The 17,190-nt window shown below is 34.0% G+C and overlaps 6 protein-coding genes and 1 pseudogene across 6 annotated transcripts; 4 read left to right on the top strand and 3 right to left on the bottom strand.

Annotated features, from left to right (window-relative positions):
• Window positions 1-1,403: 1,403 nt before the first annotated feature.
• LOC149054137 (uncharacterized) lies at window positions 1,404-4,296 on the top strand. The gene is made up of 2 exons (XM_089230642.1): window positions 1,404-3,330; window positions 3,449-4,296. The coding sequence occupies exons 1-2, from the start codon at window positions 3,285-3,287 to the stop codon at window positions 4,294-4,296; spliced, it is 894 nt and encodes a 297-aa protein (XP_089086768.1). The 5' UTR covers window positions 1,404-3,284.
• Window positions 4,297-4,313: 17 nt separating this feature from the next.
• Window positions 4,314-7,350, top strand: LOC149054136 (uncharacterized). Its single transcript, XM_089230643.1, has 7 exons — window positions 4,314-5,679; window positions 5,740-5,850; window positions 5,906-6,216; window positions 6,277-6,408; window positions 6,473-6,650; window positions 6,712-6,816; window positions 6,872-7,350. Exons 1-7 carry the CDS (start codon window positions 4,314-4,316, stop codon window positions 7,348-7,350), a joined length of 2,682 nt encoding a protein of 893 aa, XP_089086769.1.
• A 759-nt stretch (window positions 7,351-8,109) lies between these two features.
• On the bottom strand, window positions 8,110-10,365 carry LOC149054135 (uncharacterized). The gene is made up of 3 exons (XM_089230641.1): window positions 9,816-10,365; window positions 9,344-9,655; window positions 8,110-8,810 (listed from the first exon to the last, which is right to left on the bottom strand). The coding sequence occupies exons 1-3, from the start codon at window positions 10,363-10,365 to the stop codon at window positions 8,197-8,199; spliced, it is 1,476 nt and encodes a 491-aa protein (XP_089086767.1). The 3' UTR covers window positions 8,110-8,196.
• A 748-nt stretch (window positions 10,366-11,113) lies between these two features.
• LOC149054134 (uncharacterized) lies at window positions 11,114-11,971 on the top strand. Its single transcript, XM_089230625.1, has one exon. The coding sequence runs from the start codon at window positions 11,114-11,116 to the stop codon at window positions 11,969-11,971; it is 858 nt and encodes a 285-aa protein (XP_089086751.1).
• A 1,189-nt stretch (window positions 11,972-13,160) lies between these two features.
• LOC149054133 (uncharacterized) lies at window positions 13,161-14,432 on the top strand. The gene has a single exon (XM_089230640.1). It carries the CDS (start codon window positions 13,161-13,163, stop codon window positions 14,430-14,432), a length of 1,272 nt encoding a protein of 423 aa, XP_089086766.1.
• Window positions 14,433-14,554: 122 nt separating this feature from the next.
• On the bottom strand, window positions 14,555-15,748 carry LOC149054132 (uncharacterized; annotated as a pseudogene).
• LOC149054131 (uncharacterized) lies at window positions 15,606-16,908 on the bottom strand. The gene is made up of 4 exons (XM_089230639.1): window positions 16,048-16,908; window positions 15,880-15,978; window positions 15,732-15,821; window positions 15,606-15,677 (listed from the first exon to the last, which is right to left on the bottom strand). Exons 1-4 carry the CDS (start codon window positions 16,741-16,743, stop codon window positions 15,606-15,608), a joined length of 957 nt encoding a protein of 318 aa, XP_089086765.1. The 5' UTR covers window positions 16,744-16,908.
• Between the last annotated feature and the right edge of the window lie 282 nt (window positions 16,909-17,190).

Genomic DNA, 17,190 nt, shown 5'->3' with positions numbered 1-17,190 from the left:
TGACCGACGCGGAGACGCGGTATAGCACCTACGACCGCGAGTAGCTCGCGGCGTATAGCAGCACCCATTACTTCATCCACTTAATCGAAGACCGCTTCACCACCCTTTTCACGGACCACAAGCCACTTACATATGTGTTTACTCACAAAAGCGAGAAATACGTAGATCGACAGGTGCGTCAAATATCGTTTTTATCACAGCGCATCTATACCGTCGAACAGTGGCGTAACTAACAGCAAATGTTTGGGGTAGCGAACACTTTTAATACTTCACCTTCTTCAATAAGCATAATGAGTGATGAGTACCACTTATAAGCATAATTTCCTCCTAAATTAATTTAAAATAATCATTATACTTATATTATATTATAATATTATACTTATCATTATACTATCATTATACAGTTTTATAACACGAAAATTCCGGTAAAACACAATTGCGTACGATTTTTATCTGCAGCTTTGAAGCACTGTTGCCATTTGCTTTGAACTTATAGAACAGGGGTTACTTTCATAATTTTTTTTATTATTATTATTGAATAACTATTTTTAGATTCTGAACGGAGCGATGAATGTATTGATTTTACCATGATGTGAGTGTTTTTTTTTGTGTCTGTCATCACGTTTTGGGGCAGTAAAAGTGCTTCAGTATCTCGTTCGATCAGAAAGTGAAGTTAGTTGGTACTTTGGGAAAAGTAAAAAATTCTTAATAATTTTCTAAATGATCAAGAAAAACAAACTAAAAATTAAGGAAAAAACGGGAAATTTTACGCACACTCATTTTATGACAAAATTGATTTTGGTTTTTGATGTAATATTGAAACAAATGACCATAGATACATGAAATTTTCACAAAATGTTTATATAGGTATATTCTATCCACCATGCAATATTCAAAAATTTTCAACTTAATTGAACTATTCATAAACATTTGAAATTTTCGATCATTATTAGTTTTTTTAAATTAATATTGATAAAAATTTATTTGATAGGCAGAAAAGCTTGAAAATTTAATACAAGACTCTTAACATATTGTTACAATATCAGTTGAAAAATAAAATAAATTCATAGTCACAATTTTTTTTTACAAGCATTCAAAGTTTGAATTTTGACAACATAAAAAAATCACGAAAATCACGAAAATTCGCAAATTATTTCAAACTAGAAATTCATAAAAATTTTCTTTTTAAATCTAAGATTTAAAAATTTCATACAAGATTCCTTACAAGTTTTTCAATCTTTATCACAAATAAAATGTCCACCGGAAATTCAAATTAAATTTTTATAAGCATTTAAAATTAAATTTTTACAACATTGGATTATCACTTTTAGCGATTTCCTTATTTTGGTGTAACTCTAAAAAAAATTACCGCAGACACTTGAAATTTTCACTGAATGTTTATATAGGCATTTTATATATTTGATATAATTTTCAAAATATTTAGATTTGTTTTAAGCTGTTTACTGACATTTTAATTTTTCAACTTTTTTAGTTTTTTTCTTCTATAAATATCGATAAAAATTTATTTGTTCTGTAGAAAAGCTTGAAAATTTAATACAAGGCTACATTGTAACAATAGCAAGTAGTATAAAATAGAGAATTCAATCACAAGATCCTCATCCTCATCCTCATCCTCATCCTCCTCCTCATCATACGCCACCACCACCTCTCCTACTCACCGCTCGCCCATAGGTGCCGCCGTCCCACCACCACCACACCACCATATCCCCCACCATCACCACCACCACCACCTCTCCTACTCGCCGCCCGGCCATAGTTGCCGCCGTCCCACCACCACCACCCGCCCGGCCATAGGTGCCGCAACCGGTACACCGCTCCTCATCCTCATCATACACCAGCACCACCACCTCTCCTACTCACCGCCCGGCCATAGGTGCCGCCGTCCCACCACCACCACCACCCGCCCGGTCATAGGTGCCGCAACCGGTACACCACTCTCCGCCCCACAACAACATCCAACTACTCGATGCCGCCGCCGCCGCCGTTGTGACGTATAATATTATTATTATCAGTGGAAATAATGCAAAAATTTATTTCGATTGTCCAGGACTCGACCTCGAATCTCTTGCCTCACAGACGACTGCTATAATACCACTGGTCCACCAGACCAATTATGTGCATATTATTAGCCATTTAAGTGAAGTATATTTAATTATAGGTACGCTATCACATTCCTGCGAGTAGTTCTATACCCTAAACAGATATCACTTAACACATTACTGTGAACAAAATACCGTGAACTTAATATTATACAGTTTACGAGTAGGTACTATCTGTAATTTAATATTACATGAATATAACACAGCGGTTACAAGTCCGATCTTTGGGTACTAACTGTTATATTTTCTAGTAATGTACATCTATATACGTATACTCATCAGACTTATAATACCTTTATACCTATATTGTTACACGCACACGCGCGCGCGCGCGCGCACACACACACACACACACACACACACACACACACACACACATTATCATGTGCATTATATACGTATCCATAGAGCATTTAATATTTGCAACATATACATTTAAATCATTAATATATATATAATGACAAATTTATTATATATTATTATTAATATTATCATGCATTATATTGTCGTAGCGTGTGACTCTCATAAATCCCACCTTTATGACATTTTTCTGCAAAATTGCATTTTCTTATATTACATTATATAGTAGAATAACACCTCGCGATTTTCTAACAGTAGATCTCCAGCCGTTCTATAACGATATCATTGGTTCATATTATATTATTCATGTATATTATTTAACGCATTAATCACGTAGCGTAGAATATAGCGCGATTGAAAACGTTCTACAAACATCTTTGTTTTTAACACGTTATTTTAATATTTCCGAGTGTGTTTAATATTATATATATATATATATATATATTGTCATAATGTTTAATTGCGAAACATGTTCAGCGTCTTTTACGCGAAAAGATAATTTAAATAGACATAAAAAGAAACATGCGGGCATACGATTTTCGTGCACTATGTGTACTGCGATATTTACCAACAAATCAAATCGTACTCGTCATATGAAAAATATTCATCGTAAGTATATAATATATTTAATTAAATATTTTTACAATAATTTAATTATTTTACAAAGGAATCAACTCCACAAATAATATAATTGAAGTAGTTTCTCAAATTCACGTACCTAATGAACATGCTGGACCATCAAATCAAAATAATGAATGCTCTAATGCGATAACCGATGATTTAGAACGCGATGATCATATATGTATGGCTGCCTTGGATGCATTTGAAAATGAACGGGATACTGCACAAGGTTAGTTTTAAACTCTTATTAAACATCATGTTATAATTAATTTAGATATGTATACAATTTTATGTTATTATACGACATGTTAGTATTATAAATAATTCAGATATATTTGCAATTTCAGGTTATTATACGAACATGGGTAATAAACGTAAACATACTGAAAATACTTATACCGCCGTAAAAGCAAAAAAAGTAAGACTACAAAGTGTAAACACATTAGGATTTATAGAAATTCAATCAGCCCACAACCGTAAAGTTGTATGGTATTATTATAAAAATTTGAATAACATACAGAATTATCCAGAGTTCTTCGAGTCCGTCGGATCAGCATTGCTAGAAACTATTAATAAACATAATATGCCAATTAAATTTAATTTAAAACTTGAATCAAAATATAATCGCCCAAACGTAGAAAATTCATCCGAAAATCGAGCATTTAAAACTTCAGCTAGAGAAATTTATGAGGCTTCAAGTATCGAAACTTTAGTTGACGAATCGTTTAAGAAATTATTAGCTGAAGAAGAAACTTATTCTTCACGCGGAAGTGGGTTTACGTTACAATCTATTGACGGTTTACTGCTAGGCATTTATAAATATACACCAATGTCTGGTTCGTCGTATATAGAACTACCTAAATCGATCGCAGACAAACGAGCTATAATCAATCCTAAAAATATAGACCAACAATGTTTTAAATGGGCTATATTAGCAAAACATGTGACAGTACAAAATAAATTCCGAGTCGATAAAAATTATACTGATAATGAGAATAGATATAGTTTTGAAGGCATTTCCTTCCCAACACCGCTGACTGATATTTGCAAGTTTGAAAAAAATAATCATAACGTTTCTGTGAATGTTTACGGACTTGAAAAACGTTTGCAGCCGCCCAAAAGTTCCCATCATACGAGGTTTTCCCACTCAAAGTCGTGGATAATGAGAAGCAAGATCACTTTGATCTATTATTAGTGACGGATAATGACAATATGCATTATACGTACATCTCAAATTTTTCAAGACTACTTCGTTCACAAAAAACTTGTCATAAAGGTCAAGTTATATTCTGCAAGCGATGCTTTACATCGTTTGACAAACAGAATTTAAAGTATAAATTAAGTGGACAGGCGGCACTTGAACATCACATGCTAATATGTGGACCACATAAACCCGTACGGCCAATAATGCTAAAAGAGGGTGATGTTCTACAATTCACCGCATGGCAAAATGCACAGAGACATCTTATAGTTATTTACGCTGATTTCGAGGCACTGCTTATAAAAACAGACGAGAAAAAAGGGGAAAACACAACAATCATTCAAAAACATTGTCCAATGAGTTATGGATTTTTAGTTAAGGCGTCTGAAAATGTTCCAATAGAGTTGTTGAGAAAATTTAACATACCAATTGAACCAGTTATTTATCGAGGAAGTGAAAGCAGCCAAGACGTGGCAAAGCATTTTATGGAGAATATCACTGATGTGGCCGCTAAAATAGAAAAGTTGCTGGAGACAAACATAACTTTAATCATGACCGATGAAGACATGGCTAAGCATAAATCCTGTTTTAAATGTAATTTATGCAAATGTGATGTTAATATCCATACCCGTGTCCGCGATCACGATCATTTGACCGGGAAATTCAGACAGACTTTGTGCAATAAATGTAATTTAAGCCTTGTACGACCAAAGTACGTACCAGTTTTTCTCCACAACCTCTCCAACTACGATGCGCACTTCATAATTACAGAACTTGATTATAATTCGAATAGAATAAATGTAATCCCCAACAGCGAAGAAAAGTTTATTTCGTTTTCCAAATATATCAGTAATAAATTCAGTATCCGGTTCGTTGATACATTTAGATTCATGGCCACGCGTTTGTCTACTCTAGCCACAAACCTGGTTACACCAGACTTGAAGAAATTCCGAGAAACCGAAAAACATTTTTCCAATAACGATATGCCACTGGTAACCCGTAAAGGTGTCTATCCTTACGACTTTACTGATGATTGGTCTAAGCTCGAACAAACCTCTTTACCACCAATAGAAGATTTTTATATCGTTCTGTCAGAAGAACAGGTTGAAGATACTGAATATCAGTTTGCAACAAAGGTCTGGAACCATTTCAATTGTCAAACGCTGGGCGATTATTCAGATTTATATTTAAAAATTGATGTTTTACTTCTGGCTGACGTTTTCGAAAATTTTCGAGATCTATGCTTAAACACTTACTGTTTAGACCCAGCGTACTACTATACAGCTCCAGCATTTTCCTTTGATGCCATGTTGAAATACACAGCGATAAAACTGGATTTACTAACAGATTATGACATGCTTCTCATGTTTGATAATGGTTAGTATATTGGACTTGTGTTATTTCTATATACATAAAATATAATTACGTTTGTTATAGGTATTCGAGGTGGACTTACACAAGCCAGCATGCGGTATGCAAAACCAAATAATGAAAAAACACCAGTTTATAACCCATCAGACCCCAAATCATGGCTTGTTTATCAGGACTGTAAGTTTATTTATAAATAATAATTATTCAGTTAAATACACTTTTTAAACTTTAGGTAACAATCTTTATGGCTGGGCAATGAGAAGATTCATGCCTTATGGCGACTTCAAGTGGGTTAAACCATCACTCGACGGATTAAACGATTTGACCGAGAATTCTCCCATAGGGCGGATGTACGAGGTTGATATTGTTTATCCAAAAGAACTGCACGATAAACATAATGACTTGCCATTTCTTCCGCAAAATAGCAAACCACCAGGTTCAAAAGTTCGCAAACTCATGGCCACATTCGAACCTAAGAAAAATTATATTGTTCACTATCGTAATCTCCAGCAAGCCTTAAGCAATGGTCTCATAGTTGAAAAAGTAAACTGCGTATTTCAATTTTATATTATATTATAAACGTTTAACTTTTATATATTCCAGGTGCATAGAGTAGTTCAATTCAAGCAATCGCCATGGCTTGAGACGTATATAGCTTTAAATACTGAAATGAGAAAGAACGCTAAGAATGATTTTGAGAAGGATTTCTTTAAACTTTTGAACAATGCTGTGTTTTGGTATTTTATTAAAAAATTCTAATTCTAACTATTTTTATTAATTTTCTTTTTGCTATCATCTAGGAAAAACGATGGAAAACGTACGTAAGCATTTAAATATAAAGCTTGTGTCTAGTGAACGCCGTTTGCAGAAATTAATAAATCGATCGACGTTTAAATATTGCACCACGTATTCCGAAAACTTGAACGCTGTCTCGCTAGAGAATAAAATTATTGAATTTTGCAAGCCTATTTATATAGGTAATAAACACTTTTAATTTAGTATCAATAACTATATTTTAATATGTATAATTTTAAACAGGTTTTGCAGTGTTGGAAATTTCCAAGACCTTAATGTATGATTATCATTATAGCGTAATGCAGGTACATTATGGTGATAAGATCGAGCTCATGTATACGGATACAGGTGAATATTTTTAAAGTAATATCGTGTTCATGCATATTAATTTGTGTTATTTTAGATTCACTGGTATACTATGTTCAAACCGATGATTTTTATGAAGACTTAATGAATAATTCCTTCTTACTTGACCGGATGGATACTTCGGATTTACCGATAGACCATCCATGCCATATTGCCGAACGAAAAAAAATTCCTGGACTGTTTTCTGATGAGACAAAGGGCGCGGTTATGACAGAGTTTTGTGCACTGCGCGCAAAGTCTTACGCGTATAAGATCAATGAAAAGGAGAAGATCAAGGCTAAAGGAATTCGAAGACATGTAGTAAAGAACCATATGAACTTTAATGATCATTATCGATGTCTGTTTGGTGATAAAAGCTTGAAGGTAAAGACAGATAATGTCTCTATCCGCTCGTTCAAACATAAATTGAAAACAATTAAATCAAGCAAACTAACGTATAAAAGCTTTGACGACAAGAGAGTTATACTTGAGGATAAAGTACATACACTGGCCCATGGTCACTATCGTATTAAGTAAGTTATAATAAAAAATATTGTTTATAGTTATTTTATTTAAAAAATGTTTATAGGGAGGCTGAAACAGATGAACACTTAGGAGTACGGATGGATGAGATTTGATATTAAATTTTATGCGTATAATTGTAGTAAAAATACTTTTTATTTTTTAAAATTGTATATAATGTAAACTATATGTAAATCAATTAAAACTGTATATTATGTAAAAAATAATTTAATCTATATATATATAAACTGTATATAATGTAAATCGATTGAAACTGAATACACATTTAATTTATACATGATAGAAAAAAGTTATAATCTTAAACATTATTAACATACCATTTTTTTAATGCAAATACTTTATACAATGTACATTGTTTTGGATTGAAATCCTTATGAAAAATACAGCATGGTAGTGTTTCTCCGTTCAATTGACAAAGCCGTGGACATTCCAAATTTTCAAAATTGAATACTGTGGCATGTGGCATAAACTCGTTGATAATCTGTTGTTTTTGAGAGCCCTTAACGTAAATTCTATCGAATTTTAACGATTGAAATATTTTCTGTATTTCTCCATACTCTACATCACCATATTCCAACGTTAAACCGTGATATAAACGCTTCAGCCAACTGTTTACGCTTCGACTTTTTGCATCTTGTTTTAAAGATGTATTTTTAAATATCCAGTGTTGGTTGGACCATGTTTCAGTATCTACTATAGACATTTCTTTGATAAAGTACTTGTTGTTGACTCCTAGAATGCACTGGACGTCCAAGATAGCCGACGACATATTTTTAGATGAATTAGTTTTTATAATAATTTGTTGTACCGAACAGATTCACTTCTGAACTACCACTGAAACTAATTTTTAATATCATTCTTATTGATCCATGAATTGTGAGAATCGTCAAACCCCACCCACTTGACATATATCTGGTCCCCCTTCTTTCGTACAATTTTTTCAATTAAATAATCATTTGGATAATTGGTTTTAGATAATTCTTCGGTGTAAAAACAGCCGGCTATTGGACCATCATTATAATCGTGTAACTGATAAGTTGGTGGTATTGTTTTATTTATTTTTACTATTGTAAATATTTCTGTTGACCAATTGGGTAAATACCCTTTTGTGAAAACTCCTTTGTGAATGCTTATTCGAACTTTATCGCCGACATGAAATTTTACTTTTCTATTAGTGATTGTACGTTGTTTCAAAGTAACTAGTGAAGGATTTTCGTCTGCCTGCAATGGTGTCATCCCAATCGTTCTGTGTTTCGCATTGTTGTAATTATTGATTAGGTCAGGTAAAATTGATATCCATTCTTGTGAACCCAGAGCAGTAAATTCTCTATACATGTTTGTTTTTAAAGTTCGATTAAACCTTTCCACAAAACAGGCTTTTGTCGTGGAATATGTGCTATACTTTTTTATATTATGCTTAGTCATTAACATGTCAAACTTTGAATTATAAAATTCTTCGGTAAAGCACGATTGAGCATAAAACGATTGAGCATATACCTTTTTAGCAACACGATTGAGCATAGAATATTTTATGCGATGTTGCCACATTCATGTTGCCAAAATTTTGTAATTTATTATTTTGACGTATTATTATTAAACACGATTATTATGATATCAGATGCGAGCAATGAGCCGAGTCCAACTTTATCGACAATATTATCGATTAATAAATTAGGTCCGGAGCAATAAATTTCTACGGCGTTTTAAACATTTATAGTATTGGGGAAATTATAAGATAATTAAGATACGATTCCAAAATTATTATAGAAATAATATCAGTGTTATTATTATTATAATTATTTGAATAATTATTTTTAAATTTAAATTATTTATTTTTACTTTTTTTAAATTGAAAATGGCAACGTTGCAGAGTTTTTTATGCTCAATCGTGTAAGTTTTCTTTTGTATTTTAATTTCCTTTGATACGCCGACAATTTTGCTCAATCGTGTCGCAAAAAAGGTGTTTTATGCTCAATCGTGTTTCAGCCAAATTCTTTGCCATTATCTACCTGCAACAGTTTGGGCGACCTATCTACAAGTATTGTAGACATGGCTTTGGTCACTTCACACCCTGTTTTTGTTTTCAATGGTACGGCCCAGGCGAATTTCGTAAAACAATCAATCACACAGAGAATATAATTATATCCTTTGTTTTTCTTTGAAAGTGGAATCATCTCGACCAAGTCAGCATGCCACAAATCGTTTTTTCCATACACATTTACTCTTCGCCTCGTATAATTTTTCCTAGCCGGTCTGTGAAGTTCGATAGCTATGTTGCGTTTATATATTTGGTATTTTCCTTGTTATACCAGATTCGTACAGTTCTTCAAAAATAGATAATATTTCGTTTGAAACCCCAGTGTTTCCAGCAGATTGAGAGGCTAAAAGAAGTCGCAACCTATCAACCAGCTCATTTGGGTCATTCTAATATACTAAATCATGTGTTTGTAATTTCACACCCATTCCCGATGGAAATAGCTTGCGAATAATTTGCGTATATTTTGTACCACCTTTCTTAATTTTTGCACCGTCCTGTGTCAAATGTGCTGAAGTTTGTATTAGTATTTCTTTATATGTATTTAAATTATTATCAGTATATTGCATTGGATATCTGAAACATAATAACTCAACAAGTCCAGGCGTTAGCTGATAAGACGTATCTTTGATAATTATTGCGTTGTTTTTGAATTTTACTTCTTCTTGACCTAACTTGCTTTTTCCATTAGAATATTTTTTTGGACCATATATTTTATCTTTTTCCTCTTCTTCTAATGTACGAAAAATTTCAGACTGGCTATCGGATGCTATATATGGGGTACCTTCAGCTATAATTTCATTATTACCGGCTTCGGAATTTTGTAATTTGTTCAACGGTTCGATTATTGGTTTAAATGTTTGCGTTACATAAGATTGAATATCAGCTTCACCTCTTTTCAATGCTTCAAATTTACGTTTAATGTTTTTCTTGGCAATAACTAATTCGTTCAACACTGCACTTCTGTCTTCCATGGTTGAGAATGAACTACATTGTTTTATACAACGACAAATGTGTCGAAACCGTGTCGATACCATCCGTTGTCACGTTCACAGTCTTTACTTATCACGACGAAATTAAATCTCCCCCTACTCCAACACAAAGTACAAAACTCTTTAAATTCAGAATAGTTCATATCACCCGAACAGTGTTCCATATAAACGTGTTTTAAATTAGTCTCGTCTTGCTTGAATAATATAATCATGTTGCTATTATCTCGAATAAGTTGTTTGGGTATGCGAGCGAATGATTGTGCTAGATAGAACACGTCGATATTGTTGTGTCTACAACGCGTGTAGTAAGAACGTACGATATTTTGATTTTCACATAAAATATCGTCAAATATAAAAACAGAATCTGGTAATGCTTTTTCTGGTGGGATAACCTCGTCGTTTTCGTGAAAAGTGAATAACTGAACGCCCTCTACATCTTTTAAAATTTCACAAAGCATTTTATATTTAGGTTGATCGAGTGTTTTCGAATATATATAAACGTTGTGAAAACGTATACCATTGATGTTAGTCAATAAAGCATAAATCAAATTTGTCTTGCCGCATCCGGAAGGCCCGACAACTAAAGCAAGACAAGTATTCGGTAAAAGCTTCCCATGCCTCGATTGGAGACTCGTAGGCGGGTCGACATTTTCCACTGTGAGTTTTATTTCTTGATCTACAAACTTCATTATAAATACTTGGGTAATCTCTGTAATCTAATCATTACACGATGTCACCCGTTCGAAGAAACAACAAGAATAAAGGCGGAGGTATCGTGAACACTATTATAAACAAATTACCATTTGAACTTCATTTACCGGGTAATTATAAACCATACAACACACATAACATTCAATATAATCGACTCATAATTTTAGTTTATCAGTACTGCGGCCCAGGTACAAAATTGAAAAAACGATTAGATCGCGGCGATAAAGGTATCAACCCCCTAGACTCGTTGTGTAAAGAACACGATATCGCTTATGATCACAGCAACTCTTTGACTGATCGTCAAAAAGCAGATTATATATTAGAAAACCAGGCTTGGAATAGATTCAAGTCAAAAGACTCTAATTTAAAAGAAAAGGCAGCAGTGTGGTTGGTCACTACTGGCATGAAGGCAAAACGAAAAATGGGTGCTGGATGTGGATTCAATGCAGGAGTCAAGGCAGCTAAAAATGTATTAAAAAAAAATATGAAAGAAAAAAATATGATGAAATTAACAAAAAAATGTTTTGTGGCAGCTAAAAAAATATTTCTTAAAAACAGCAAGAAAGCTCGGGTACCTCGTGTTATACCTTTACCGAAAACTGGAGGAATGTTACCACTGATACCAATTTTTGCCGGTTTATCCGCACTCGGAGCGCTGACGGGGGGTATTGCTAACGTCGTAAAGACCGTTAGCGAATTCAATAGAAATGAACCTACACATTTGGGCAGAGGTTTATACCTCGCCCCTAATAAAGGTGGCTCGTATAAGATCGAGAAAGGTAAAGGACTATATCTCTCTTCACAAGGAGGTAGTTCGTATAAAAGAAAGGGAGTCCATAAATCTGTGAAGAAAACCGTAAAAAGGAAAAAAAACTAATTACTACGTTACCCAAAAGAGCTTTGTACGATTATGAAATTATAAAACACGCGCACATAATGAAAATACCTCATTTCATCGGAGTGTTTTCCAGAGATAGGTTACCTAAACGTGCTAAGCATAAAGAATCAGCTGTAATCAATTTGGACGTTGAAAAAAGTACCGGAACTCATTGGGTAGCGTATAAGAAAATCGGAAAACAAGTAGAATATTACGACAGTTTTAGAAATCTACCACCACCACTGGAACTACAATCGTACCTCAGGGGATGTAAAATACAATATAATTACACTAGGCATCAACGTTATAACACATATAATTGTGGTCATTTGTGTTTGAAATTTTTATCATGTACACGATAACATTAAACGGTAATTCCAGCGAAATGTCTTGTGATATTTTCCCGCCGTTAGAAGTACAAAATACCTCTCAGCTGTGTCTTTTAAGCCTGCAAACACATAATTCTATACCAAACGTAGAACCGGATTGCAATACAATAGGTTTTCACGATTCACTCGGAAAATGTGTGACTGTGACTATACCTACGGGATCGTACGAAATAATTAACTTGGAGTCGATGATTCAAAAACTATTACCGAATCATGTTACTTTGTTTCAACTCAAGGCCGATGGTAGCACATTGAAATGCTCAATGACGTGTAGTCATGATGTTGATTTCACTATTGAACATAATATATCGAAAATATTAGGGTTTGAGAATAAAGTTTATTCTGCCAAGACACTACACGAATCTGAACGGATAGTCAACATAATGAAAGTTAACTGTATAAAAATAGATTGCAATCTAATTTCTGGTTCATTCAGTAATGGTATACCGAGCCAGACTATACACGAGTTTTTCCCTTCTTCGCCGCCTGGACATAAAATCATAGAAGTCCCAAAACATTTAGTTTTCTACCGGCTTAATTCTTCGTCTATAAGTAAAGTGAATATAGTACTAAGAGATCAAGATAATAATTTGATCAATTTAAGAGGGGAGCCAATCACAGTTCGTATACAAATTAAACATTAAAATGGCTATTAAGTTCAACAGCTATATAAAAAGAAATGCTATCAAGAGTCGCTACAGTTCTACTAACAAGATTAATACGTCGAGACGTACGCCGATTGTAAAGAAACTAACAAAGAACAATCTATCATTTCTACGGTCTTTAAAAGTTCTATAATCATGGATGACATGTATTTGGACGTGGCCGGCGGATATGAAGATGAATGCAAAATAACTCAAATGCAGTACCACTCTTTCCTCCCCCATTCTTCAACAGCTTTATCCAATAACGACGAAATTAGAAAATCCATTCAAAATATGGACGCTTACACTCTCCCCTGCGAGAGCTATCTCTATATTGAAGGTAAATTAAATATACCGGCAGATATTGCATCGCATGCGAACGAAATTAATGCGAACGAAATTAATTTTACAAATAATGGTTTGGCGTTTTTGTTTTCTGAAATCCGGTATGAAATTAACGGTGTTGAAATACAAAAATTAAAATCTCCTGGAATATCATCGAGTCTTAAAGGGTTTTGCTCACACACACCGAATGAATTGAACAATCTAAAAAATGCTGCTTGGGACGTAGAAATGAATATCAGTGAAAATAAAAATTTCACGTTAAATAACAAATTTGCTGGTTGTATCCCGCTCAAACACTTGTTAGGATTTTGTGAAGATTATAAAAAAATACTACTCAACTGCAACCAACAAATCATTTTAAACAGATCGTCTACGGACTCTGATGCGTTGTACGTTTCCGAGACCACTGCGAATGACAATAAAGAAAAACTCAAAAAAGTAGTGATTGAGCTGAGTAAAATTATTTGGAAGATGCCGGTTATCAGGGTGAGTGACAAAGAAAAAATAAAACTATTAAAAGTATTATACTCTCGTAAACAACTCTCGTGTGCGTTCAGAAATTGGGACTTGTGCGAATATCCGGTTCTCCCTCAGAACACTTCTCATTCGTGGACGGTTAAATCGAGCAGTTTGCTCGAGAAACCCAGATTTGCATTAATTGGCTTTCAAACAGATCGAAAAAATAATTTATTTAATCCGTCTGGACGATTCAATCACTGTTACCTGAAAAACCTTAAAATACATCTAAATTCTGAAGTGTATCCATACGAAGATTTCCGTTCAGATTTCACAAACAACGTTACGGCCATTTTATATAAAGCATATACAGATTTCCAAAAATCATACTACGATAGAGAATATAGTGAGCCTCTACTGTCAAAAACCATTTTTGAACAATACGTACCAATCATAGTCGTAGATTTATCACGACAAAACGACAACGTAAAATCGTCGACTGTTGATTTACGCATTGAGTTCGAAACAGGCAAAGCCATTCCAGCGAAGACTGCAGCTTATTGTCTCATTTTACACGATCAAATTATAACTTATAACCCTTTTAATGGCGATGTAAGGAAATTGTAAATAGTTTGTAAATAAAAATACTTTTTTTAAACATCAAGTTGTTTTTTATTATCATCGACCAAAGCCACAATAAAAATGTAAGTATAAAATATTACATTTTTTTTTTTTTTTTTATTAATGTACCAAAGTCACAATAAAATATTACATAATTAATTATTTTCCAAAACTCAATCTACGGCTTGCTATTTCCCTTTCACGTGCTACGAATGCTCTTGTCTTAGGTCTGCTGACTTCAGGCTAAAAAAAAAAAAATGTTTTTGTTTAGTATAAAATAATATGCAAAAATATGTTTGTATTACCTCAATTTTTGCCGAATAAGATAACCAGCCTCTTGCTAATTGTTTGAGTGCTTTGATTTTCAAATCTGCTATTAAGCAAGTACCTGCGACTGGAATACATTCTTTCAGTTTCCTAACTTCGATGCGGTTCAAATAATCTTAAACATCGGTTATAGCTGTATCTTTAGATAACGGCATTTCCTTTCCCAGAAACATTGAAATCTTACATGCCTGATCCAATGCAGTGGGCCGTGTGTACATTGTTTTCATCTGAATAACTTCTTCAATGGCACCACTTAACTGTAAGATCCTTGCAACATTCCCTTTTGTCAACTGCACATTCTGGTCTTGAAGCAAACATTTGATTGACAGTATGTTGTTGCCGTTGCATTCTTCGATTGACATCAATTTAAACTCCTCTAACAGTAAATGTGATGGTAGTGAAAAATTGATGTTTTTAAGTAATACATTAAGCGATTTATATAAGTCCACACTCATTTTTACACATTGCATGTTACTTGTAATACATACAACACAATTTAACAAAAAATCCGGATCTAGACCTATATTTATAAAAATATTATCGTCCACGAAAAAAGTCGAACAGTCGATAAGTTGACTAGCCATTATGATGGATCAAACGCACAAATTGTCACTTCTTGAAGAGCGGGTTACGACTGACTTGTCCTATGCTCGTGTCACACGTTTTATGCAGTGCTGCCGTGTGGAGCGGGGATTAATCCCTACTCTATCCTTTATGGTGGGGATATGTATAACGAAATGAATAACACACATGTTATGATATAAAGAATATTTATTATCATCATTAATAAGATATTATTAAATAAAAAATTAATTTCGTATTCCTCTGAGTTGATTGAGACTTGCCGTCTGTTTAGTCAAACAAAGATGGTGGGGATGGTGAAAATCTGTTAAAGTAAGTCGGCCCATCGTTCTCGTCAACAGCCTGTAATAAAAATTTATCAATATCCGTTTATCAAGTAAATAATGTGTGTATTACCATAGGTTTGATTTTCCGAATTGGTTCCCTCGTTGGTAAACTCGAACGTGTTGAAAAGTATTCTCGAAACCCCCTTTCCTCGTCAGCACCCTAAAAATAAAATAACGGTTAACTCGAGAAAAATATTTTTTTTTAATTTTTAAATTACCCGTGACTGCGATAAATCGTTTTCGTCATGTATAATCGACGGTGACAAAATTGAGTATCTTGGTGGCGATATGTCAACGTTAAAAGCTTCCGTTTTATTCTGTAATAAAAATAAGTAATCATGATACGAAAATTTTAACTATCGAAATATTTAAATAAATTTTCATACATTTATAGAGTTATTCAGCTTTTCCATCCATTTGATTGCCAGCTGTTCAGTTGCGAGTAATTTTATCTGATGTATGAAACTCTGTTTGTTTTTCGGTATATGGCTTGTGATTAATTCGGCATGAATTCCTTTTGTTATTGAAACTACTTCTTCAAGTTTCGCTGCTTTATCAACATTAAAATCGGTTTTAAGGTAGTCGGTTATTTGATCGATTTGATTTAAAATAATAGGTCGTGTGATGGCGATTTTCATTGTTATGGTTTCAAGAATTGTGCTCTCTAAATCTTGAATTGTCATAAGATCTCTTCGATTTAATATAGTTCTACATCCGTCTATTTTTTTAGACTCCATGACCAAAACATGCTCTCCCTTATATACCATACTCGTGAGCAATACGAATTCATCTTCCAAAAAAATAATTTTTTTATAACGTACAGTAGTATCCAGAATGTAAGATAAAACATGGCCCATCACTGAGTAAATACGCCTCAAGAAGTCTGGAGAAATATTTACATAGCGTGACGGTGTAATTATTTGCACGACGATATTGAACTCATCTTTTGAATCGAAACCAACGTTTAAAAATTTACGGTTTTCAAAATCGATTGTAAAATTAGTGCAATCGATAAGTTCAGTCGGAGATGTAGGCGCAACATATTTGTACATCCGATTCATTTCACTGATTGATCCACCCATAATAACACTGTTATAAAACTCGCGACTTGACACTGTTAAAACAAAACTAAGACTGAATGTTCATACACTGAATTATTAACTAATTGTTTCGAGTATGGTGAGGATAATAACTTATAGTGGGGAAACGGTTCTGTAGTGGGAGACTATATCAAGTATACCTAATATGAGTGTTTTATATATGTATACCGTGGCAATTCGAATCCCGGACGATCGAAATGAATTTTTGCATTATTTCCATATATCACACGTCACGTCCGACGGCGGCACCTATGGCTGGGCAGGGAGCGGTGGGATGTGGTGGTGGTGGGATGTGGTGGCGAGGCGGGGAGCGGTGTACCGACGGCGGCACCTATGGGTGGGCGGGAAGCGGTGGGATGTGGTGGCGGTGGTGGCGGTGGCTGTAGTGGTTCCAGTAGTGGCATCTATGGCCGGTATACTAGTATATAT

This window comes from Diuraphis noxia, unplaced genomic scaffold, assembly GCF_037042655.1.
Source record: "Diuraphis noxia isolate RWA-SAM2 unplaced genomic scaffold, SU_Dnox_SAM2 contig0011, whole genome shotgun sequence".
In the NCBI taxonomy this organism is placed as follows: Eukaryota; Metazoa; Arthropoda; class Insecta; order Hemiptera; family Aphididae; genus Diuraphis; species Diuraphis noxia.
This window is presented reverse-complemented; position numbering and strand designations above follow the sequence as displayed.